Below are 27,120 nucleotides of genomic sequence, written 5' to 3'. Positions count from 1 at the left end.
ACCATTCAAAACTGTGGGAGAAACAAGGGAACAGCTCTGGAAAACAGGAAAAGAGAAATATATCTTTCTTTTCCTTTGCCCCAATGTCTCCTGCTTATTCCTGTCCATTCTCCTTCCCGCCCTCCTATCAAGTGCTCTGGTAGTGGGGCAATAATTCGGTTCCTGTTTTCAAAAGGTGTAAGGACTTAGGGTTAAAGACTATGAGCTCACTGCTACAGGATATTCCCTTTATCAGCGTAGGAGGGCATCCATCACCTTCTCTAAAACTAATAGTCTTAGAGTTTCACTGAGAGATTAAGTGACTTTCGCAGGTAATACAGCCAGTTTATGGCAGAGACAAGACTTGAACACAAGTCTTGCTGGCTCAGAGACAAGCTCTCTATCCACTACACTACAATGTCTCTTTCCCCCCCCAGGAAGCACAGAAGACATATAAAAGAAATGCTTCATAATGCAGTCACCTTCTGCAAACCCCTTGCAATAGGTACACTTTGATATCTATACTTCCTCTGAATCTTCTCCCTTTTTTCTATGGATAACCACCTCCATCACACTCAACACAAAGTAGTGCATGTATATACGTATCTCATACCTAAAAATGGAGTATTACCTAGGAATCTAAATAGACAACAGGAGGTATATATGCCTTTTATTATCCTACTAAGTAAGTCTGCAATATGAAGGAGAGAAAAAAGAGGCCGAGTAAGGTAACCAATATTTACACGTAAGAAAATGAGAGTGCCCCCATAGGGGGCATCCTAATTCCAAGAACAATTTGTGGGTGATATTTTCCAATATAAGTTCAAGCCTAAAAAACTATTTGCTTAGAATGTACAAAATATAATAGAGGTTCTAAGAAAATAACTACTTTAACTTTTTGATTTGCTGGGTTGTCTCAAACAAAAGGTGGAAATACGATTTTATTTAATGCAAACCCCAAATTACTAATTTGAAGTTCAAATTAGTAAGCACCAAATGAAATGCTTGACAATATTATAAGTGACTAAACCTACTGACTAAAAAAAAAAATCCTCAAGATAGTCTATACTTGTCCAATTCCTAAATAACAACTAAGATCAGGAGGTACAAAAGAGAGATATAAAAAAAAGCTAATTATTTATCTGGGCTTTTAAAGGTAGTTTAGACTTAACAGCAGAATGTTCCAGATTTTCTTCCACTTTTGACTTCTCCACAATGTTTACAATTCTGTTTTCTTTATCCTTTCTGGAGAACTTTTTACGCTGTAGATATCAAGGAAAGAAAAAAATTAAACAGAAACGTAACACATATAATAACATACAAAATGTCACTTTAGAGACTTTCTCAATGTATCTATCAACTGTACTGATTCCCCCCCCTTAAAAAAAATACTATTTGTTATATAGGATGGCTCTGGGGGAAAGGGAGGAATACATGGGATAATAACATAAGAAACAGAAAATGTCAATAAAATGATTTTTAAAAACAATAAGCATTTACATTTTTGATTAAAAAAATTCACATTAATGATTTTTATTTTGTCAGGATCCTCATCCTTCCACAGATGTTTCTAAGAGGCTGCTAAAAAATCTTTATTGTGGTATTCAAACATGTCTACTGAAGCAAGTTGTAGACTACCACCTTGGAGGTGAGGTGAGGCTTCCAAGTAAGGCAGTGACTAAAGGACAGTGAGTACAGCCTGTACTCATGGAGTGAAGTGGAGGAGACGCATGTAAGGCCTTTGGTTAACGCTCCTACAGACCTCCCATGGTAGCCTAAATAAACCACTGAATTGAATTTCTAAACCCACAGGACCAGGATGGGAGAAAGGAAGAACTTTACCTTGACACTGATGGGGGTGTGGAGAAGAGTGTCCAGTGCAGCCCCACTTTGCGTACTTAGTTCTCCCTTGGATTTGAGTCAGTTACTTTGCCAAGGTGTTCAGCAACATGACTGCCCAAAGTTTTTGTTTTTGTCACTTTGCTATTTCCTCCCAACCCACGCCCAAGTACGAAGCCCAGGCTTTTCAAAATTTTTTAGGGAGCTTTCATTCTCTTTATTATTTTTTATGCAGGCATTTCTTATCTCTCTCCCCCAATTTCTGCTTTCCCCCACATCTATGAAAATAAAGTATAAAATACTTTGTATACAGTATCTCCTTTGGGTCTTACAACCCTGAAGTAGATATTATGTTCATTTTACACGAGAAAATTGAGCCTTTGAGACATTAAGTGATTTTTCGACTAGTAAGTAAATACTTATTGAATTGAATAAAAGTTCTAAAGGTGGGCCTCTAACTCCGGCATCTCCGACTATTGCCATCATTCTCCATTAGGCTCTGTTCCCTTTTAAAATTAGGCTAGAAGTCTCCCAACTCTTGTTTCTACCTCATTTTCTAGATTTGATTCTCTCTGCAGAGAAAATGGAGCCTTAAGGCTATCTACCTAAGATAGAAACAAAGATGGAAAATCTCCAGCCTTTGTATTAGATCAGGCTTTCAGCTTAATTTCAACAAATCATGAGTTTTCTAAAAGGTTTCTGCTTCTTGCTAATCATGAGATCAATAAATACACTTCCATATCTATGGAAGAGAGTAAAATGCAGGTTCCAATCTTCACCTTCCTAATTTTACCACAAGCCAATGTCCTCAGAGCCAGGAGATAGGCTGGGTTCCCTGAACTCAGATCAGTGAAATCAGGAAAGGAACTGATGTTAAGGTTCAAGCCACTGGAGGTTAGGGCAGGCGAGGAACTCAGAGATTGTTATGGATGTTGGTTCTTCATACTGAGCTGTCTGATGAAGAGTCTGATTCGTGGAGGTGGAAGAAGGGGTATACTACTGGGTAGGTAGCAGATCAGAATTGAGAAGGAAGAGGTAGGGCACAGTGTGTATGGCTAAGGTAGTCATCCTTTCTCCATCCCATATCCCCAAAATAGACTTTTAAAAAAGTCAACAACATAATTTTTAATGGAAATCTAATAAGAAGTCCTATCCTTGCAAACAAAACAGGATTTTAAAATCCAGATTACCTAATTATTTGGTACTGTGGTTTCACCAGGGGAAGCTCCCTCCATCAATGTAGAAGTGCATCTTGTAGGTTACCTACATTCCTAACTTATAGAGCTGCCAGGGCCTGACATTAAATGACTTGCCCTGAGCTCTGCCTTACTTCAAGGCCTGTCCTCCATTCACTCACTGCTGCTGAGCAATGGAATAGAAGAGTACTGGGTTAGGAATCAGCAGACACGGGTTCAAAGTCTGGCTCTGCTATGTACTACCAGGGTGACTTTACCCAAGTCAGGACTTATATGACCACTAATAGTCACTGACAGTTCTTAATCCACAATCCTACTTGTGTGACCTTAGCTCATATCTCTAGATCTGTTGTTTTCTTCTCTGTAAAATGAGGGTATTGGGCTCAATATCTAAGGTCCCTTCCCAAATTTTTTAAATTGAATAGTAGTTACGTTAGGTACATCAGACACAGCAACATTCTTTCAGAAGTGACATCATTAGTTACCTGGAAAAAAGGAACACCACCATTTATAGGATCACATGTCCTTGTGTCCATTGTGGGCTCTTCACTCATGATGTTTTCATTTGTGAGCTCCAGAACAGGCTTCTCTTCATCTAAGTCCTAAAAAAGAAAGACGGATTCAACCCAACAAGTACTTAGGAAGCAGCCATTCTACACCCGTACACGCACTATAAATACCCTTAAGCTTTAGGTGCAATACAGACATGAGGGACTTGGATGTCTAAGTACGTACAGGAAAACTGAAGAGTCAGGGACACAAAATACATCGTGGGTGAGGAGGCTAAGGAGCTGAGGATGAAGAAAAGAAGGGAAGACACACATGGCCGGACAAAGGCTTTTGTACACATCACCATTAAAAAGGACCACGGTGAAGGAGTAACAAGAAACTCTGAGATGCTGACACTTCATTTTACCTCAGCAGGCTCTTTTGCTTTAATAATTACTGTTGTTAATAGTTCGGGTTGTTTCTCTCTTAGCTGACTGAGGAGTTGCTCCCGAGGTTCAGTTCTCATCAACGTGGACGGGTAGGAATATGTTTTCCTCTGTGGGGTTGAACCTTTAGAGGCCATTGCAAACAAATAAATGAATTAAAGCACCCTTGCGTAGTACAAAGAACTGAGCTGTAAGTCACCCCCTCTGCTATTTATTGTTTCTTGTGCAAGACCCCAATTTCCTCACATCTAAAGAAACAGGACTGAGATGTTTTCTAAGGCCCCTCCTCGCTCTTGTTACAGAGCGGTAGTGAGGTCATCATCTCAACTGCTGATACTGACAGCTTCACATATACTACTCCATTTGAGTCTTCCAACTGTGTGACATAGTAATGAGAAAGATTTTTAAACAAATACACCAGAATTTATAGACCCAAATGACTGCTGTTCATCAAAGCAGTCAGGTTGGGAAGCCAGGTATTTATTCTAATAATGTTTGAAAAATTTTAGAACACTTTTAACACTGATGTCAGAACTAATTTACAGGTCACACACAGAATGTTTTTTATTAATTTTGATACACCTAACTTGACCGCTAACCTTTGCATCATCTTTGGCTCTGAATTAATTACTTTACAGATACCTTCAATGTACAAAGATTTGTCACAGCTGAAGATATTCAAAAGGACATACAACCAATTTTGCCTAGAGGAGTTTCAAAAAATATTTTGAGCAAATAGCCAAACTGATGGAATAAGCTTTTAGCCTTTTAAAGGTTTCCACCTGAAATGTTTATAAGTTCTAGTATTCTGGTTTAAAAAAAGCTTTTTTCCCCTTAAATTTCATCCACTCTTTATTTTTCAAAAGCTTTTCTGCCCTTCATCATCTATTTTTCACTTGTTCAGAAAGCTAACAGTAAATTCTATCAGCTCTTCAGAAAAATAAAATGAAAACCACATTCCAACAGAATCTGAAAACCTTCAAATGGCTCTCATTTTATAAACTCAAATTCTTATATAACAGTCTTGGAGATCCTGGATCTGGAATCAGAGGATCTGGGTCACACGCTACCTCTCTAACCTTCTGACTCCAGGCCAGTTACTTCCCCTCTCTGAGTCTCAGTTTCAGGGGCTGGACTGGGTGAGCTCAGTGATCCTTTCCCCTAAATCAGTGATCTCTGATCTTCTATCATGTAGGATCTGGCTCCTATTGGCCACCTTATGTCACACTACCCCAAGCCCTTTCTCCACCTCGTCAGGCCCAGTCTTCAATGTTCTCCAAACAGCCCCTCTCAGGCTTGTCTCTGAGCAGTTTTGCACATATGATTTCTCCTCTCTAGTTTCATCCTATCCACTTTTAGTCACACTTCCTAGGATATATTATGTAAAGTAGAAGGAACTCTGGATTTGGAGCCAAAGCACCTGTGCTCTAACACTAGCTGTGCTGCTTGGAGTCTGTGTGGCTCTCATGAAGTCACTGAACCTCTCTGAGGCTGCTTCTCCTTCTATAAAATGAGAAGATGGACCCGGATGCTTTCCAAACTCCCTTCCATTTCTGATATTCAGTAGCCCTATGAAGCTTTTACTAAATACTTCAATCTATCATGACGTTTTAGTTCTCAGATGTCCCATGACTGCTATGTGCACTTCCCCTACCCCCATTCTTATACATTAAATCTAGTCCTATCATTCTGTATTTTTCCTACATATTTGCCAGTCTTGTCTCCCCAACTGGACTAAGCTGTTCAAGGCTAGCAGTGTCTTATACTTTGTTTTAATCACACCTAGCACAATGTTCATTATTCAGTAAACAACAAAAACAGGAGTTTAATTACTAAAAGAAAAAATTTAATTCAACCTCGTGCTACTGTAACAATATAACTTGGTTTCCCTCCAAAACTACCTGTTGGAATATCCAATTTCAGGTCCTGATGCAAGAAGCAATTCAGTTTATTCCAGCCACTTTTCAGGATATTGTTAAGTTCTTGACTCTGTTCCACCAGCTTCTCCTTGTCATTAGTTATCGTCTCATGAAAGGCAGTCAGCTGGCTATCGTGTACTGCCTTTTGTCCACTGACTTTTTCCATGATCTCTGAATTAGATGTAATACAACCTTGCTTTACAACCTGAAGAGGATTATAAGTGAAAATTTGCCAAAACAATTAGACTCACCAGTTCTTAAAATGGCATTTCTTTTCCTGACAAGCTGAAGCAATGAACTTTTTTGATTCTCCTTTATGGGAATACTGGAGAAATATCTTTATTTTGCAAAAGGAAAAATGAAGGCATAAAGGACGTGTTATATTCAAGAAAGTTAAGTCAGGCCACAAGCCAGTTACCAATTCTCTTCAGAATGGTCACCAGGTACATGCTAGCAGACTAGCAGGGGATGGGGAAATCTGCAGCCTCAAATCCTTGGGGAATTGTTCTGAGAAGTTTGGATTCAGTCAAAGGGTCACACTTGAGGACCTATGTGGCCTTTGAGGCTGCAGGTTCTCCACTCCTGGCATTAGACATTTGGCACAATATTGAGGCAAAAAACTTGGAAGCATATTGGAAAAGTAAACAGCACATAGAAGGACGGTATTAGACATTAGAGGGTGGAATCATTCTCTTAAGATGCTAATAAGTAATAAAAAAAAAATTTTCAAGGTAGGTAGATAGGACCTAGATGACTGTTTAGGCTTCTTAATCACTAGACTTCAGACAAGAGGGTAATTAATCAAAGCATGAAATCAAGCTCACTTACTGCCATGGTTATGCATTAAGGGTGAGCTCAAAAGGAAATGGCTGAACCACTTCAGAAACAAATTTACTTCTAATGTAAAATCCTAGACAAAAATATTCAATCTTCTGACTAATAATTTGCTCCTCAAAGTAGGTTCCACTTGACAATGTTACCTTTAGTAAGTTACCAAGTTCTGCGTTCCTTTTGTGTAAGCCAGATATCCACTGATCTGAAAAGTGGATAGTACTTGTACTCATGTCATTATACCACTGTTGGCTCTCTCGTGACATTGTTTTAATGCTGCAACTGAGCTGCTCACAATGTCTGATAGACTCTTCAACCAACTCAGAAGTTTGATGGTTAAAATGTCTGAGCTCTTGTGACAAATCATTGGAAACAACAAGGAATTTTTTGTTTTGAGAAGCTGTACTGTTTATGATGTCCTTGGAATGCCTGTGAGGAAAAAAAAGAGCAGTTACACTTGTGGATCTCTGATAAAGTATAAAATGTGATTTTTGCATGGTTCATAAATGACCACATTTTATTTACAACTTTTTTACTGGATGGAGATGAGATTCATGACTTGAGTTGAGAGATGACTCCAAGAGGCTATGACTATTTCTTTATGAATCAGGGAATCTCTGTCCACTTTTTCACATGCACCTGTCTTTTGAGGTTTCCTCTACCAGTAGACTATCATTTCTGTTCCCCATTCTTTCTCATTCTCTTTCCCCACTTCAAGGCTTGCCTAACTTGTAGGTCGCCGATGGGGACCCTTGGTTGGACAACTCCTATGACTGAAGTTGCACACACCATCAACAAAGCTTCATAATAACCAGGGCAGGTTAGATTTTTCTTTTCAAGGCACAGATTACTTCACCAATATTCCACTTCATCGAATTCTTATTCAGACTTTGACATTTGACTGCCTTCCATCTAACATGGCTAAGAATGCTCCTCCAGTCTATTTCCAAATCTTTCTTGTCCTGAGCCCCCACCCTTGGCAAAATCCTGCTTCCTCCGGACCTTCTGTAAAACTCTCAGTTCTGCCTCTAAATAAAATGAAAATCACTCTTACTTGCCCCTTCTACTGTACTCACTGCTTGGTTATAAAACAGTATTTCCCTATATCTCTGACCCCTTCAACTGCTCCTTTTACCTCCCTATCCCCTAAAAAGACCACAACCCCCTCAAAACTTTCAGCGGCTCTTTCACACACACACTGAGGCCTCCCATGCTTTTAAAAACAAAACAAAACATAACATAACCAAAGCCTTTGATGCCACCATGTCCCTCTTCTATGTTCCCCTGCCAAACTTCTTGAAAAAGCAGTCTTTATTTTTTTGCTTCTACTTTTCCACTATCCACTCAATTCTTTGTAAGCTGGCTTCTACTCTGACGATTCTATTGAAACAGCCTCCAAATTTCACCAAACAATTGTTATAATAACTTTCATAGAATGCACTCAAATTTGCAAAATGTTTTACTGATGTTATATTGATAAGCCTTGCATCAATCTGGTCAAGTAGGTACTGCAGTATTAGCATGCCCATTTTACAAAATACCAGAATGCCAAATACAATGGGGTTTTTCTCAGTTTTCATCTTCCCTGACATCTGCAGAATTTGACACTGCTAACCTTCTTCTGGGCAGCTGGGTGGCACAACAGATGGAGCGCCAGGGCTGGAGTCAGGAAGACTCATCTTCCTGAGTTCAAATCTGGGCTCAGACACTTACTAGTTATGTGACTCTGGGCAAGTCACTTCACCCTGTTTGTCTCAGTTTCATCTGCAAAATGAGCTGGAAAAGGAAATGGCAGAACACTCCCGTATCTTTGCCAACACCCCAAATGGAGTCACAAAGAGTTGGACAAGACAAACAACAAATAGCAACCTTCCTCATCTTCCTGACAGTCTCTTCCACTAGATTCCACAATACATCACCATCATGATTCTCCTCCAGCTCCTCTCTGCACCATCTTGATTTTCCCCTTTCATGGGGGTCTTCTTCTTTATATCCCATTAATCTTAACCTTATTTCTTGGTGTTCTTCTCTTCCCTATCTACACCATCATCCCATAGGTAATCATCACTTCTATGCAGGTTTCCCAATCGTTATCTCATACCCTGACTTCTCTCCCAAGCTTCAGGTTTACATTTCCAGTTGCCTACTGTACATTTCCAACTTGACATTTCACTTTCAACTCAAGTGCGACCAGTCAAACTGAGATCCTCTTTTATCCCTAAAGCTGCTTTTCTTTTTGAGTTGCTTTTCTCCACTAATGGCAGCATCATTCTCCTAGTCACCCAGGCTAAGGACATCAGCCACCTTTGACTCTTCCTTTTTCCTCTTCCACCGCTTAACAAGTTCTGCTAATTTTCTATCTCCACAATTTTTCTTGCAAACTCTCTATGCTATCATTATTCTACTTCAGATCATCATTATCTTTTACCTAGACTACTGTGGTATAAGGTCTTAGCCTCACTATTCTCTTACCCTACAATCTGTTTAATATACTAGTGCTAGACTAATCATTTTAATGCACAGATGTGATATCAAATCACTGCTGCTAACATACACTACCAAATACAATCTGAACTCCTTGGCCTGAAATTCAAGTCCCTCCATAATCTGGCCTAAACAAACCCAGTCTTTTCTCAAATGACTTCATCTCATACACAAGTTTCTTAACACCCCAAACTTTCTCACAGCTACAGCTTTGCCAGTGTTGTTCCTTATACTTGCAATATTCCCTTCAATTTCTGGCTATTGATAGATTTCTATCCCATCTTTCAAGACCCAGCTCAAATTCAGAACTTCTCTAAAGTCTTTTCTAATTTCTCAAGCTGCAAGTCTCTCCGTTATCTGTTTTTTCTCCCTTTCAAAACTGTTTTATTGATGAACTTAAAAAACCATCACTATCTATTCCAAATGATATCCCTCAAAACAAATAGAGTCAAATCAAAAAAATCAACATGTTGGCTCTATCCGTCATCTGATCTTGTAGCACTCTATACTTATTCTAATTTGTACTTTATTTGGTTCCCTCTCTTCTCACATCTATAAGACTACTGTCTTTTGCAGGGCAGGGATTATATATTATTTATCTTTTAGGAGAGGTCAGACCTGGAGTCATGAAGGCCTGAGTTCAAATCCTGACTCTGGAACTTATGAGCTATGGTATCACAGACAAATCAGCTCACCTCTGTGAATCTTAGTTTCCTCAACTGTAAAACGTAGCTAATAATTATAGCACCACCCTCTGAGGGATATTACTGAGTATTGAAAAAGAAAATCTATAGAAAGGGCTTTGTAAATTTTAAAATGCTACACATCAGCTACCAGGGAGTTTTTTAGTTTGTACCATATATACCCATGCTCAAATAATTTCAGATCAAAGGATTATCAGGAAAATACTGAAAAGCCCCATTTTAAGTATCAGGTTTATATAAAACTATTTTTTTTAAAAAAAGCATTATCCATGTCTGTCAAAATGTTCAGGTAGCATAATAAAATCCAATACTACTCTACAGTCAAACTGTGGGAGGAATCAATTATTAGAAATCTTCTTAGAAGCAATTCAGTGTATAATGGTGAGAATAAGGTACTTCTTTCTAGATATTTCCTGAAAAGAGTCAACTAAAATTGTCATGATAATATTAGAATATTATGTAAACTTTTGCCACTGTAAAATGGTATAAATGCATGATCTGACAAGTGAAAACAGAAGGGCCACGGTCATTACATTATCTAGAAAAGGGAGAGCGGAAGGATAACAATGGAGTGCTGAGATGCTAAATAACCACCAGCCTTTTAAAGAACAACAATAAATGTCTGACGTCCATTACCTAACTTACCCAAAAGGTTGTGTGACAGGCACCATGTCTCTCCACAACCTACCGAAGATATTCATCTGTCCTAAATTCCTTCTTTATGTCTAGGATCAAATGCAAATTCCTCTGCTTGGCATTTAAATTTGGCCTCCAGCCAGAAAGTGTGTGACAGCAAAGACAGCCTGAATTGTTTTTACTTATATTCTTTTACTTAGCATAGTGCCCAGCGCCAAGTAAACTCTTAATCAATACTTTTTCATTAATTAACTTATCCAAATGGCTACATATGAGAGGTAATGATCCATGTTATCCTTTCATATCTTCTAAATTTCTAAACAAAATTCTTTTCAAAGACTTACATGAAATTTATGTTGAATCAAATATATTGACTTATAGATGTTACCAAAAAATAGTTATAAGCAGGAATGAAAAACATCTTACTGTTGCGTATTTTCTTGAATATTTCTGAGTGGATTCTTGATATTTCCACATGTTTCCTCCAAGCAGGAGAATCTTTGTTCCCAAAGATTCATTAACTGACAAAGTTCCTGTAGGTGAAAGCCCCCCCACAAATTATGTAATTAAACTAATAGTTAACTTTTGAGTGACTAATTAGAATACTAGAGTAAAGCAATGATACTGATAATAAAAGGGGACAAGTAATCCAAAGACCAGGTGAGAAATCTGAGGCCCAAGGAGACAGAAGTCACTCTTCTAAGGCCCTCATGAAATCAGTAAGTGGTAGAGATAGAGCTTGAACTTGGCTCTCCTCACTCCCAAAGTCAAGTGCCCTTCCAATCACATGAAGGGCTATCAATTTAGAATGAATACGTGAAGAATTCTATAAATACCAATGACAAAAGTCTTCTCATACCAAAGGTTGAGACCAAATTGAATTAGTCTGATTGTAGCTCCCTTGCCATAGTTTCTCCTCAAGATTAGAACAAAAGTAAGATTTGGCATGATTTTGTTAAAGGGCTTTAAAGTCTGCCCTGAGAACAGGAGCAGATGTCCAGGGGCTGGGGAGCTCCTCTTTTTCTCTGGGCCTCATTTCTTACCCAAGGCAACTTGCACTGGAGAAAAAAGTTGTCAAAGGTTCCTCTGTCAGATTTGGTTCATGTAGCAACATCCCCACCTGCTGGGATTTTGTAGGCATTTATTGTTAAAAAGCCTAATGTGTATTACATACACATCTATTGTGATAAATGGATTTTGATCAAGTGGTTCTTTCTCTACATTTATAGTTCAAAATTTCCCTGATTTGAGAGAAGCCATAAAGTGCTATGATAAATTCATATACTAGGGGGCTGGAGAACTCATGGAATAATCTGAAGAACCAGCTGACTGTATGGCTTAAATATTTCACCAGTTATGCAAAGCAGGAAGGGACTAAGAAATGCCAAGTTTGCTTTTTAAGACACTATTCAGATCATTCTAGGAAGACAGAACCATCACTAGTAATCAGTAATTATTGAAATGTAGCCAGGCCAAGTTGTATGAAAGTTGCTCTCTAATCAACTTTTAAAGACAGATTCAGGTGATTGCAGAAAGCATCAGGAGAGACTGTACAGAGGTTCCAGTGAGAAGGATTTCAAGATACCACAAGGGCCCAGCCTCACTGAAAAGGTCACTGCCAGGGAAAGAAGGTCTGGCTCCAGGAGGAGGCAGCTTCCTATTAACTAAGGATTCTTGCTCAGCTCAGCTGTCTTCTATCTGCTGAGGAAGTACAAGTTCTGTCAGTTCCCTCTACATTTCTGGAGCCCTAAGGCAGAGGTTCAGTCACCTCACCTTAGTTATAATCCTGAGAAGAAAGACAAAGTAGAAAATAAGTCTCTCTCCCTTCATTACAGAGCTGGGGAACTAAGCGTGTGGAATATTTTGTATATTGACATATGTGGTTTAAGTGTTGGTTAGTTTTGCTAAACTGCTTCCCCTCTTTAAAATCTTTGTCACAAGGGATACCGTGCTGGATAAAGGAGGGTGAGAAGTACATTAAAAAAATCAATATGAAGTTAAACGAAAAGTATTGACAAAATAAGCTAATTTTAAAAAAGATATATTTTCCAAAACTCTAGTTCAATTATATCCATTTTCAAGAGCCACTGTATCCTTCCTCTTTACTATCAAAGTGCTAATCTTGCCCTTTTGACCTCATCTTTCAGCCTGATGTAAACAATATCACTAATACTGGGGATAGTGTTCTGCATACAGTAAACATGCTGACGAACTTTAAGGAGGCTATTTCCAACTGCTGGATATTAAAGAATTTCTTTCCTTTTTTATTTTTTTAAAGACTAGGTCACCCTATTTCATGCAGGCTGAAAATACAGCAGCTACTCCCCCAAGCCTTTCCTAGCACTCTGCCCTGTTCAATTTTCAACCTCAGCTGGTTTATTCTTTCTTAGGCAATCTGGTGATCGTCTACTTTTGGGGCTTATGACATTGATGTGGGACTTGGTGAGGATGCCAGATCAGCATGGGATGCCATGGCTCAGAACTCTGGAGCTCAAGAGACATGCCCACTTCAGTTTCCCTGGTGGAAGGGATGACAAACATATGCCAGCATATCCAGCTACAGTAAAGTCTGAAGGGCATTAGTAACTTCTAAACTTTTTAAAATGCTAGTTTTAGAATGCTTACATTTCTTCCAGCAAAAGTGATCAGATTACCCCTGCCCTCATAAAACCAGCTGTTCATTTGATACCTGTGTTTGGGTTTGCTTCACTGTCTTCAGTTCATTCATTAAGGTTTCACAATGTTTCTGAGATTCAGTCAAGGACGCATCAGTATTTTCCTGTAGTTCCTGTAGACTTTTACACAGCGTGCTGAGAAAATCATCCATTTCCTTTTTTTGATGTTCTATCTTTGAAGAAAAAGGATTTAGTTTCCTTCTTAATCTGAAGTTCACTTTCAAATATTAAAAATGAAACACTTGTTACCTTATTGGCTACTGACAGAAGACTCTTGAATTTATTATTCATTTGACAATTGAGTTCCAAGAGAGACACCACCAGAGAGGAAAGAGTCATTTCCAGTGATTTATCAAGCTGAGTTTTATGCTCATTCTAGGGTAATTGAAAAAAAAAAAAAAGAAAGAAAACAACACACAGACATTAATCTTCTAAATGCTCCAAACTAGGACCATTAAATTAAACACAGTTAAGAAATTCTAGAAATAGTTGGCTAAACATTCATTACTGCATAAAAGGTGACTGTCATTCTCTCGATGATACCTAAGGAGACACACCAGCACGGGACCTGACATTTAGCACAGTTCTAAGTCATATTGTCCAGTTTTGTCTGTGCAACTTCTGTCCTGAAGTTACTGGACTCTAAGAAGTTACTGGACTTTAGGGGCAGTTTTCTGGGGGCAAAAAGTAGTAGAATTAACTTGGGCTGGTGTCCAACTCCCTATTTGGAGCTGGGGAATAAATTCAATTCAACAGCTGTTTAAATGTGGACTAGACACATGGTTCTGGGCTAGATGCAAAGGAAACAAAGACAAAACTACACAGTCCCTGCCTTTGAGGAGCTTATATTGCAGGGAATGTGAGGGGAAGGGGTAGAGGGAGGGAGAGGAAGTGGAGGAGGAACATGTATATAAGTAAATACAAATTATATAACTACAAAATTTTGAGAGGAAAAGTTAATAACTGGGGGGTGGGGAGGAGCAATGGTTGGTAGTCACAAAAGGCCTTGCTATGTACCTCAACTGTTTTATGAAAGAAGCTTCAAGGAGCCAGAGGTAAGGGAGAAGTCCATCTCAGACATGGGAAATCACTTGTACAAAGGCAAGAGAAATGGAAAGTTATGTATGGGCAAAAGCTAAGTGCTTCACAAATATTATCTCATCTGATCCACACAACCACCCTAGGAGGCAGGTGCTATTATTGTCCCTGTTTTACAGTAAAGGAAACTGAGGCAGATAGAAGTGAAGGGACTTGTCCACTCACACCGTTAAGTTTCTGAGGTCACATTTGAACTCAGGTCTTCCTGATTCCAGGACCAATGCTCTATCCACTATATCATCTACCTGCCTCTTGGGGAAGAGTAGAATGAAGCAATATTAGAAAGGTGGAGAGAGCTAGCTCAAGAAGGGCTTTAAATATGGGAGTTTATCCTAAAGGTCAGACTTATATTTTAGAAATATCACTTTGGCAGCTGGGTGGGAAATGCTTTGAAGCAGCAAAGGACTAGAAGAAGGGAGACCAACTTAGAGACTAATATAAAAGTCTAGGGGAGACATGGAGAGGGCAGGAGTGAGAAGGGGGGGGGATCAATGAGAGATGTTGTGGAAGTAGGATAGAAAACATAGGGTAACTCCTTACACATAAGAGCTGAGGGAGAGAGAAGAATCAAAGATGCAAACCTCATGACAGGAGAGGTGATGATGCCCTCAACAGACATGGAGAAATTTGGAAGAGGGATGAGTTTGATGTGATGTTATATTTTAGACACTCTATAGGCTATCTATAGGATGTTCTAGCATTATTCAGATGGGAGAGGATAAAGTGGATAGATAGTGTCATGGAAGCAATGAACATGAGCTTGAACAGACTTTGGGGGATAATGGAGGATAGAAGGGCATGTGGCATGCAATGGTTCATGGGTTCACAGTCAGACATGACTGAACAAGAACAGTACCCTACATGTCCCAGAGTACTAAAAGAATCACCAAATGTTAAAGCTAAAAGAGATTTTGAGATTTAGTTCAATTTCTTTATTTTATAGGTAAGGAAAATGTGACTCAGGAAAGTTTAAAAACTTACCCAAGGAAACATAGCAAATATGAAAGTGACTGGTGGGCATTCATTTGATTTTTCAGAATAATATGTACAAAAATGGGCAAAGGAATTATATAAAGACTAGAAAGGGAGATATCATTCTGGTAAGAAACAAAAAAGGCAATCCTGGAAATTACAGGGAAAGAAAAAAACTACCACAGAATCATTTGGCAAAAATCTGGAAGAGGACACTGAGTAATATCACCATTTAATATGGTTTTTTTGGGGGGGACACAACTCTTGACACAGTAACATAACCTCATTCTAAGGCACTGATAGGCCTAGAAGTCATGGGGATAAGAGGATATTATCTTTTCCCTTTAGCAGAGTGCCTTATGCATAGTAGGTATTTAATTTTTAAAAAGTTTGTTAAACTTAAATGGAACTGAATTCAGCAAAGTTTTTGATTTTGTTTCACACAACCTCATTAATAAACAGAGATCACAAAATTAAGCAGACATACCACTGCCTGCAAGGCTATCCCAGGGGTGGGGACCCTGAGGCCTTAAGGCCACATGTGGCCTTCTAGGTCTTTGGGCCTTTTGACCGAGTCCAAGATTTACAGAACAAATCCTTTTATTAAGCAGATTTGTTCTGTGAAGTTTGGATTCAGACAAAGGGCCACATTTGAGGACCTGGAGGGCCACATGTGGCTTTGAGGCTGTAGGTTCCCCACTCCTGGGCTATCCTCAATAGAATCAAATGGCTCAAATAATATATAATAACCCCTACAAGACAGTACATATTATCTAAATTTTTTGAACCAAACACATTAACTACCAGGCACTGATGGGAAAAAGACTTGTTTATGAATTCTGGAAATGACCTTGTACTAGACAAAATGAACTCACACACTAGAAAACATCTATAATCCATGACCAAAAAGCATTTTTGTATATGAGTATATAAGAGTTTTCTGTTTACCAATAAAATTATTCAAATACAAAACTGGGAAAGAATAATATATACAAATTCAGTTGAAAGAGAGTTATGTGAACTTTAATGAAATAAATAGTATAGAGAGTAAAATTAAAATTTTTCCCATTTGTCTTGAATGCACCAATGTTAGATGTAGCTTTTCTGTACCGGTAGACAAGAAAAGAGGAAGGGATTATATCTATATCTATATCTATCTATCTATCTATCTATCTATCTATCTATCTATCTATCTATCTATCTATCTATATTACACATCCTGTCAGAGTATTTTAATAGTATTTAGTATTATAGTTCACATTTATAAAGAGCTTCAAAATTTGCAAAGTCCTTGATCCACATTATTCTACTTGACTGCTATCATGATGCAGTCTCTACGGTGACTATACAGCTTAAATTGGTACATTGACCATTAACACTGTTTCCTAAGAGGCACAAAATTATTTACTTACCACCAATTTCTGAAGAACAGTTTTACTCTCAGTTGTTATAGATTCTTCTTTTAATATCACATCTGAAATTTGAGAAACATTGGTGGACACTTTTTCTAAAACTGAGGTAAGAGATCCAAGGGCAGTTGTTGTAATACTGTCTAGTGCAGAGGAACTAGTGGACAGTAGATGACCTACGAAAAAGAAAAACGTTATTTAAAATCAATACTATCCTTAAAGTTGACAAGTTTAAGCATCCAATTCCTCATTCTTTCAATCTCTTAGTATCACCCTACTGAAAATGCTTTTCCAACATCTAATGACCTCCCTATTGCCATATCTAGTGCCCTTGTCTCGGTCCTCACCCTTCTTGACCTACATATTGTTCATGTGTTTATTATCAAGACTCCAGATCTGTCTAGAGTCTAGATCCCTCTCTCCTCCCTTGGTTTCTTAGACATCACATTTAGCTTATTTTCTTCTTACCTATCTTTACTTCTTCTCTGACTCTTTTCATGGCTACTATTCTGATTCCTGAAGGTTAAAGATTTTTCAAGGTTCTCTCTTTGACTCTTTTCTTTTTTCATTTGCTCTCTTGACAATACCATTAATTCCCAATGTTTCATCTACCAGTTCTACACAGATGACTTCCATATTTTAAATTCCAGTGCTTTTTTTAATCTTTCTTCAAGTCTAGACTTGTGACTCCAACTGCTTTTTGGACATGTCTACCTGAATAACCCAGAAGCTCTTCAAACTTAACAGGTTCAAAACCAAAATTATAAACTTTCCCCCCAGATCGGTTCCTCCTTACTTTAAGTGGCAACAGCACGTATTCAGTCTCTTATGTTTGGATGAAACTGTGATATTAACTTAGATTCTTCTCTGTACCTCACCTTCCACAACTGTCTATCACTCTAGTACAGACCCTCACTCACACATACCTGGACAACAATAGCTTCTAATGACTTTTTCTACTTATTCTATCTAACCCTCAAAGCTATCTTTCTCACTATTAACATATTAATATTTCTTTATGTAGTTATCTGGCCTTATTATTCTTTTTACTTAAAATCCTTCAATGTTGTCTTGCAGCCTAACAAAAAAAAAAAAGGAAAAAAAGTTCAAACTCTTTAGCCTGGTATAAACGGCTCAAATCAGTTTAAAACCTTTCCATCTGTTTAGGCTTTCCTTATAGTAGTCATCTATATGTATTCTGTGCTCTGGTCAATCTGGCTTACCCTTTATACACAATAATTAAGAGTTTGTTGAACTTGTTGAATTGTCCAATAATTCAAATCTGTAGTATCAAATATGCATACATACTAAGTAAATGCACTACTGAATGGAATTTAGAAACACATCTATTACAGTGAAATTTACATTGCAATGTTATAGTATTATATAATTAGCTACTTAATTGCTGCAATTGGATTAGAACCTAGTAAATCTAGTCCATCCCACTTAGAGAAGAAACTGAAGCCCAGAAAAAGTGACTTGCGTCAGTTTCCTCATCTGCCAAAAATTACTTAAAAAATATAAGTACCTATCCCAAAGAATTATTTTAAGAAAAAACTGGGATAACCTAAATAAATGTGCCTTATAAGCCTTACAGTAGTATATAAACCCTAGATATCTTGTCCATATGGTCTAGAACTATGATTTCTTGAGTGTAAGGAGCACATCGCATGGAATCTCCATCCTCATCTCCAACTTAAGAGTGTTAGAGTTGACTGCCTGGGGCACTGAGAAATTACATGATTTACTCATAGTCAGAGCTAGTTTATGTCAGAGACAGGACTTAACCAAGTTGGCTCTCTCTCTCAATCAGTTGGTACTAGAGAATCTGACTGGTGATAGCCATAATATGATATACTAATGGCAGAGAATGATACTATCTGTGCTTATGACCATAATGAAAAGAGTATCATCTCTATAAGAAGCTCTGTCCTATAGGACTGATTAAACACTGAATAAGAATTTGAAGCTAGTCTAGGCTAAAAAAATTGACACATAATAAAATATATTTCCCAAGTCACACCGATAACATTTTATTAAGTTTGAGACAAACATAAATTAAAAGCTAAAATAAATCAGGATGGTAAAAATATATTTGAACAGTGAACTTGAGCATACCAAACAAAGTACTATATGAGTCTAACGTGGCTTTTTGCTTTTCAGTGCCATCCTTTATCAAAAATTCCATCTTATTAAATAAGCTATTTAGGTCTTTGCCAAATATCTCCTGGGCTTCAGCATTATGCTTATCAACTGCTTGTTTACGATCCAGTTTTGAATGAAGACCAAACACATCTTTTGTCGTCTCTTCAACAGTAGTAAGTAACTATTTTGAAAGAAAAAAGAAAAAAGGAGCATTGGTAAGATGGATATGATATAAGTAATATATAATTAAGATAGAATTCAGGGTATGAAGGAGGGATTTAAGTGAAAATGATGGTAAAACATAGTGGTTGCACTCTTTGTCCCTCCACAAAGAAATTTTGTTTTACACCCTAAAGATTAGATTTCATACCTATTACCACTTCCAGCTAAATATTAAAAAGATGGTCCAGTATTAACGTTCTTATACAATTTACTCTCAAATTAATCACTTACTGAAATGAGCCTGCAGACTCAAGGATTTTATAATTATTCCAAAGATAATTAAAGTTGATGCAATTATTCTTGTATAGATCGAACACACATACTTTATTTATGCTTTTTCTTTTCTTACTAGTGTGGGCTAATGAGAATTCACAAAATTTCAACTCTTTCTCTGCAATGTGGATATGTAGTTGTAAATCACCAATTAAGATCCTGTAACTTTTCAGGATAATTTCTTTTTTTTAAATTTTTATTCTTTCATTTTCCCTCATGTCCTTTTGAAGAAAAGCTCATAAATCCCTTGAAAGTCTTTGGGAACACATAAATGGACTAACAGAAATGTTGACTATTTTGTTACCAAGTATGATACTCCCACAGTGCCCACCACTGTTCTCCACAAAACAGGTGCTGCTTAAAGACTTGTTGGAACAATCAGTCACTGTTTTTCCTCCTTTATTTTAGAACAGGACCAATGACATCACATGGTAATGTCTTGACTTGGTCATGAATTGGATTTAAGTAAGGCAGAGTTGCACAAAGTCATCAGCCTCACTCTCTCCGAGTCACCAAAGTCCAGTGGCAGGACAAAAGTCAAGATGACTGGTGATAGCCCAGGATGCAGTAGATGACATTGACATTTTCCATGTCTGACCAAGCTGTAACCACTCCATGGTGTCTGCTTCAGCTGACTTCATGGGAGCTGGGACAATTTTGTTCTCATCCACCTTTCATATGCTTGGGAGTAGAAATCTCCCAAACTCACCAAAGGGTCTGAGGTCTGTCATTTGGTTAACCTCAACCTGGTGTAGTCTATTTGTTGAGAGTTTTACCAGGGTGTGGCTGCTGTGCATGCTACAACTTCTTGGAGCTTCAGTATAGCAACACTTTAAGTTGTTTGCAAGAGCAGTGATCAATTTTTCGTGATCTATTCATGCTTCAACCTTTTGTGGTTTTTTGTGATCAATTACACACATCTCTCTTAAGCACTGGCCAGGATTAGGAGGTCTACTGTCTTTAGCTCCACTTCCTCTCTTCTCATTCATTCTCCACCTTTCAGAGTCTGGCTTACAGTTTCATTACTCAATTACAACTATTCTCTCCAAAGTTACCCATGATTTCTTTTCCCTATTTCTTTCCTTGTATTTATTTTAAACATTTTAGTGATAACTTTCATTTATATCATGTTCATTTTGGAATTAATCCCTCCCCCATTCTCTACCCTGCAAACCATCCCTTATAACAAAGAATAAAAAAGAGAGGGGGAAAAAGAGTTAAGCAAAACTAACCATATCACCTAGGTCTGACTGTTTATGTAATGTTCTGTACCTGTAACCTTGCTTCTGTAAAGGAGACAGATTCACTTTTCTCAGTTCTTCTTTGGCAACAAGCTTGTTCATGATGATTAAACATCATTTAATTTCTGCCCCCTTCCCCTTTTTTCTTCTTTCTGTTTATAGTGCTAAAGTCACTGTATACATCATTTCTTAGGTCTGTCTACTTCACAAGGCCTCAGTTTGTAAATCTTCCCATGCTTCTCTGATTTCTTTATATTCATTAATTTTAATGGTAAAGTGTGTAGAAATCATATTGCTTGCCTTCTCAATGGGGGGGGGTGCAGGGAGAGAATTTGAAAAGTATTCATGTCGAGGTTTAGGGCTTTTGGGACCCTGAAATAATGAATTCCTGCCCTAATGAATTCAATCCAAGTCTTCCTTCAGCCAAAGAAAAACAAGGTTTATTTAAAATCTGCCATGTTGGCCAGACTCTTAAAGAATCTGAACATTTGTATCCCTAATGTAAGTGGGCCAAATTGAATCTGAGCTAGGATAACTTATTTAAAGGGTATTAAGGTTCTATTCGATTTTCATCACTATAGTACTAAGTTTTGTTTTGTTTTTTAAATTCAGCAAAGAGACTTCCCATTTCTGACTGGCCATCAGGCAGCCCAGCTCCTACACGCCCACTCCAGGAAAACCTAAACTAGCTCTAGAATGAATAACAGTCAAGAAAAACAATGATACTCTAGATCAATGATACACTGAATGACTTCGGCTATCACATAACTGCACCAAATGTCAACTAGAAGCCCACAGGCAGGAGAAAAGGGGGTTTGCCAGAAAAATCTGTGCCAGTCATTGTGAACAAAAAAGACAAAAGCTCCCGAGAGGAGCCAGGGAGACCTGTACCTGCAAGGCTCTGTGTGCGGAAGCTGGAAAAGCAGTAAAGTCCCATGACAAAGCCCTGAGGTGACCAGAAACCAAAAGAGTAGATCTTCAAAATGTCCCAAGAGTTTCTAGCCCTTATAGCCAGTGCTCAGAACCTCAAAGATCCAGGGACCTAGAATCCACCAGCATACTTAGTACAGAAATTCCCAGGAAGTAGAGGTCAGGGAAGAAATCCAAATAAGATCAAGACCAAGAGAAGCTAACCACATCATCCCAAAACCAGCAGGGGAGAAAGCCCCAATTCAGGAACTCAGACTGATAGAGATAGTGAAGATATCAGCCACTTTTAAGAATTCCTGTAAATTCTGATAAACCAAAAATCCAACCTGGAAGGAGAGAATAACTCCATAATTGAAAGCAGAATCTCAAACGAAAAGAAATTGATTTTCCACAAGAACTACATGAATGCCTGGAAGAAATGAAGAGAGAAAAAGAAAGAAATCTAAGCTTCAGAAAGAATTGGAAGGAGAAATAGCTTAGAACAGAAAGTGGTAAAATCTACCCAAGTAATAGACTCCCTAAAAATTAGAAGAAACCAAAGAGAAATCAATGACTTCATCAAATAAGAAGTATTAGAACAAAATCAAAAGACAGAAGAGAAACGATAATATAATAAGTTACTGCTTTAAAAAACAAATGACCTGGAAAACAGGCAAGAACAGATAATCTAGAATCAAATTCCACAATATGAAAGTTACAGCCATTTTGGAAAGCAATTCATAGTTGTTAAGCTATATATATATATATATATATATATATCTTTGGTCTCAGCAATATCACTACAGAGCCCAGACCCCAAAGAGATCAAAAAATGAAAAAAACCCTCATATATAGCCAAAAAAGTCTTCGTGCAATTTTAAGCTTTTATAACTTCAGAAGTATATTTAAAGGCTACAAACTTTTAAGTGATGGGGTGCTTGGGTGCATGTGCTTGGTTCCCAATTCTAATATCACATTTCTCTAAAAATCACATTTCTCCCTAGCCTCAAACACTATCCCAGGCAGTTTCTCCCCAGCCCAAGCACACAGCCTGCCCCAACACCAACCATTATCTCCCCTCCAGATACAGCAGCCAAGTGCACCTACAGAATTTGTTAGTCTGAACCAGCTCTGTAATGACTGATCTGGCTGTGCGCTGGGTTATAACGACATTACTACTCACTGACCAATCATATGCATCCTAGACTTAGACATATGCATACTCCTTTACATTTATCTTGTCTCACAAAACAATGATGAGAGTAACCTGGTTTTCCTGAGTCAGTCCTGACAGTCAGGTGACTTAGTGACATTTCAGGCCTAAAACCATACCTCCATGTAGCCCTCCCTTGGGTTATTTCCTCATGAACTCTGGATTAAAAACATGTGCAGTAGATACTAAAAGTGCATGTTCCTTTAACAACTAACTAACCACTCCCTAGTAACACTCTGAATCACCTAGTTAGCATATCTGGCATGTTTCCTATAGAATATCCTATATAAACTTTGCATGCACCCCTCTAAGGTTGCAGGTTCCCTAAGAACTCTTGCCCTATAATAAATCTTTACCTTGACCTCAAGAATGCGTGAGTCCGCAAATTCATCCCAGGTGACCAGTCCCTGGTACCCTGTTCTTTGTGGGGGTCACACCACTCTCCCCTTCCAGCCCTCATCATAAGCACTGAAAGGTTATTTAAAATGCTAAAATATTGTTGAGTCTTATTAAAATTCAACATATTCACCATCTCATGCTATATTCCCCCAAGTGATTTGTGAACTTTGTAAAAACTTTCATTGGCTACTATTCAGTGACTGAAAAGACTGCACTTATTTGTAAAGCCAGACTTATGAGAAATTGAAACAAAGAATTAAAATTAAATACTATTCAAAATTCATACAACTACCAAGGTATAAAATAAATTTAAATAATTAAAATTTCAAGTTATATCTTTTGTAAGTCAGTAGCATTTTTTGTAAGTATGTAGCATTTATACTTCTGAAATTAAGACTTTTGGGACCTGTATACAACAGTATTTATAGCAGCTTTTTTCAGTCACAAAAAACTGGAAACTAAAAGTATGCTTACTTTTTGAGTAAAAAATTATCCAAATCACTAATTATTAAAGAAATGCAAATCAGAGCAACCTGATTTTCCACCTCATGCTGCTGGCAGAAAAGAAAAATGACCAATTTGCAAAGGAGAACAGGAAAACAGACATACTGCATATTGTTGGTGGAACAGTGAATTGTTCTAGTCATTATGGGAAGCAATTTGAAACTATGCTCAAAAAGATACTTTGAGCTAGTGATATCCCCAGAAAGATATTTTTTAAAAAAGAAAAGGATCTACTTGTATGAAAATATTTGCAACACCTCTTTTTGTAATAGCAAAGAACTGGAAACTAAGGGGTTGTACAACCATTGGGGAATGGCTGTACAAATTATGGTATATGAATGTAATGGAATCTGTGTTCGTCCTTCATTTTCAAAGAAGACCATGATATCAGAGAAATGATGACATGACTGCACTTGACTTTGCTTTGAGTGAGGGAGGGCTGTGCAAGGTCACCAGCCTCACTTCCTCTCCTGGGCCATCTGGATTCAGTGACCAGATATTCATGAGGATGACTGGAGAAGGCCCTGAATGCACTGAGAGACCTTGGCCTATTTAGGTACTCACTTAGGGTGAGGTAATGCCCACTCAGTAAATAGCAAAAGAAAGAAAAAAAAATAAATGGAGCTGGGAGGGAAAGAGCAACAGTTACTACTGATAATTATTCTGAAGTCAGGAATGTCCTGAAATTATTCTTAAAGAAAAAAGAGAAAGGGATAGTTTCAAAGTAATCTGGAAGATTTGTATGACTGATGCAGAGTGAAGTTAGCAGAAACCGTCAGTGAGCAGAATTAAGAGAATAGCAGTTACAAAGACTTAAGAATTCTGATTAACAAAATAACCAACCATTACTCTAGAGGATCAATGATAAAATATGCTACACAACCTCCTAACAGAGAATGATAGACTAAATACGCAGAATGAGTCTTATTTTTAGACATGGCCATTGAATATGTTTTTCTAGACTCTGCACATTTGAAACAAGTGTTTTTGCTTTTTTGTTTTTGTTTTCCAGTGGATGTAGGAGAATCAAGGAGAGAAAACAGATTACTAATTTTAAAAAACTGGATTAAAATTCAAAAATAAGATTTCAATGCAGAAGAGGATTTTAAAAAAAAATCAAGCTCCCTAAAAACCACAATTTTAAAAAGCTGGGAGTGAGAGAGAGAGGGAAAACTATCTAGATCTATTAGAAATAGAGGGAAAAGTGAAAAACAGGAAAACAAACAAACAAAAAAATTCTCCCAAAGTAAAAATCTCAGGAATATCATATACCAAATGCAAAAGTTCCAGGTTAAAATGTGTGTGTGTGTGTGTGTGTGTGTGTGTGTGTTTGGAATACAATATTCCAAAAGGCAAACGACATACAACAATTCTGTAAGGGAAAAGAAAAATCATTTAGTGGAAAAGAGGATTTTCAATCATTCCTAATAAAAAAGATTAGAAACTTTGAAATATAAACACAAAGATCAAGGGAAACCTAGAAGGATAAATTTACTTCAACAGTTGGAAAGGGTTATATACAATACATATGAATATTCTAATAAGAAAAAAAAGAAAGAAGTGTCCTTTTAGAATCTTAATGGTTTCAAAAGGAGTCAAATAAGATTAAAAGAGAACCTAGAAGTAGACTCAATGTTCTGATGGTTTTAAAAGGGATAGGAAAGGGAAGGTAAGAAAAATACTTTAGAATAGAAAAAAGGAAAAAAAGAGATGAACTTTCTATTTCTCATAATTATGGTATATGAGGAGAGGAAGAACATATAAGTATGGAAGAAGTGGAGTGGGGAACAGGCATCAGATAAACCATACTCATTTCAAATGGACAAACTAGGATCTGAAAACATACACACACACAGAGCAGGGATATGGAGGGAAGCATTAGGGGGAAAGATTAATATCAGGAAGGGAAGAGTCACAGACAAAATAGCCTTAACTCAAAGAAGAGATCCTGAAGTGGGTACTAAGAGACAAAAAATGTAAACCAGTGATAATGGTAAGGGCAAGGAGAACTGAAAAGAAGTAGTGGAATGGAAACAAACATTCAGGTACAAACCACTGGTGTTGATTACATATGTTCTCTTTCACCATCTTCTTCTTTGTAAAAGTGAAGTTGAGAGCCAAAAGAGATAAAAAATAACTGGGATAAAATCCTTACAACATGTTTCTTTTATAAAGGTGTAATATTCAAGAGATATAAGGAAGTGATTCAAATATATAAAACCAAAAGCATTCTCCAACAGGTAAAATGGTCAAAAGATATGAACAGGTAGTTCTCAAAGGATGACATCTAAGGTATCAGCATATGAAATTTTTTTTATATATAAAAAGCTTCAAAATCACTATTTATTAGATAAACACAATTCAAAGGAATTTTTAAGGTTCACTTCACAATCAGATCGTCAAAGATGACAACAACAACAAAAAGAACATAATTGTTGTAAGGGAAGTAGGGGAACAGGCAACAACGCACTGTTGGCGAAGCTGTGAATTGTTTCAGCTATTTTGAAAAGCCATTTGGAAGTATACCTAAAAAGTCACTAGAATGGGCATATCATTGGAACCATATATAGGAGATCAAAGAAAGAAGACAAGGACCATTATTTTTAAAAGTATTTAAGAAACACTTTTTGTCATAGCAAATAAACAAAAAACTAAGGGGTACCCTTCAATTGTAAAGGGCTGACAAATAATGGAATGTAAATGGACTATTATTGTTATGTGCGTGTGTACATCCTTCATTGCCAAAGAAGACCATGCCATCAGAGAGATGATGACATGACTTGCACTTGACTTTGTTTTGAGTGAGGGAGGGCTGTGCAGGTCACCAGCCTCACTTCTCCTCCAGAGCCATCTGAATCCAGTGACCAGATACTCATCAGGATGACTGGATATGACCCAGCATAAGGCAATTGGGGTTAGGTGACTTGCCCAAGGTCACGCAGCTAGTGAGTGTCAAGTGTCTGAGGTGAGATTTGAACTCAGGTCCTCCTGACTCCTGCACTGGTGCTCTATCTACTGCACCACCTAGCTGCCCCCTATTTTGCTATAAGAAACGATGAAAGAGAATTACAGAGATTCCTGAAAAGACTTGTATGACTTCATGAAAAGTGAAATGAGCAGAACAATGGGAACAATTTATTCACTAACAATAGCACTGTGAAGTTAAACAGCTTTGAACCTGGATCAATCCAAGGACCAGCCCTGACTCCTAAAAACTATGTTACCCACATCTCCTGACAAAACAGTAACTATTAGACTCAAAATAGAAAAAGAGATATTCATACAGGACATGGTCACTATGTGAATTTGTTTTGCTTGATTTATGCTTCTTACAAGGTTTTATTTTGACTTAGGCAAGGGAGAATTTAAAATGGAAGAGGGGCAGCAACAGTGATGCAATAAAGAAAAAATTTCAAAAGAGGACCACTGAAACTTAAAAACATACAGAAAGGACAAAAGGAAGGACAAAAAGAAACAAACAGGACTCCTCTGGAAGTTAACATGTTGATTTAGAATTGGATAATTTCCATGATTGCT

The 27,120-nt window shown here is 37.6% G+C and overlaps 1 protein-coding gene across 1 annotated transcript in view; it reads right to left on the bottom strand.

Moving 5' to 3' along the window:
- Window positions 1-632: 632 nt before the first annotated feature.
- KIF11 (kinesin family member 11) overlaps window positions 633-27,120 on the bottom strand; it is a 59,254-nt gene continuing 32,766 nt past the window's right edge. Inside the window, exons 14-23 of the mRNA XM_072625265.1 lie at window positions 18,796-19,003; window positions 16,681-16,853; window positions 13,448-13,573; window positions 13,213-13,371; window positions 10,950-11,056; window positions 6,849-7,128; window positions 5,851-6,073; window positions 3,931-4,073; window positions 3,500-3,616; window positions 633-1,241 (exon numbers count right to left, since the gene is read on the bottom strand). Of these exons, the coding sequence (XP_072481366.1) occupies window positions 1,110-1,241; window positions 3,500-3,616; window positions 3,931-4,073; window positions 5,851-6,073; window positions 6,849-7,128; window positions 10,950-11,056; window positions 13,213-13,371; window positions 13,448-13,573; window positions 16,681-16,853; window positions 18,796-19,003 (1,668 nt within the window). The 3' untranslated portion in view covers window positions 633-1,109. The remainder of the gene's footprint in view (window positions 1,242-3,499; window positions 3,617-3,930; window positions 4,074-5,850; window positions 6,074-6,848; window positions 7,129-10,949; window positions 11,057-13,212; window positions 13,372-13,447; window positions 13,574-16,680; window positions 16,854-18,795; window positions 19,004-27,120) is intronic.

Source organism: Notamacropus eugenii, chromosome 1 (genome assembly GCF_028372415.1).
Source record: "Notamacropus eugenii isolate mMacEug1 chromosome 1, mMacEug1.pri_v2, whole genome shotgun sequence".
Classification (NCBI taxonomy): Eukaryota; Metazoa; Chordata; class Mammalia; order Diprotodontia; family Macropodidae; genus Notamacropus; species Notamacropus eugenii.
The sequence above is the reverse complement of the archived record's forward strand: the minus strand, read 5'-3'. Positions and strand labels throughout refer to the sequence as shown.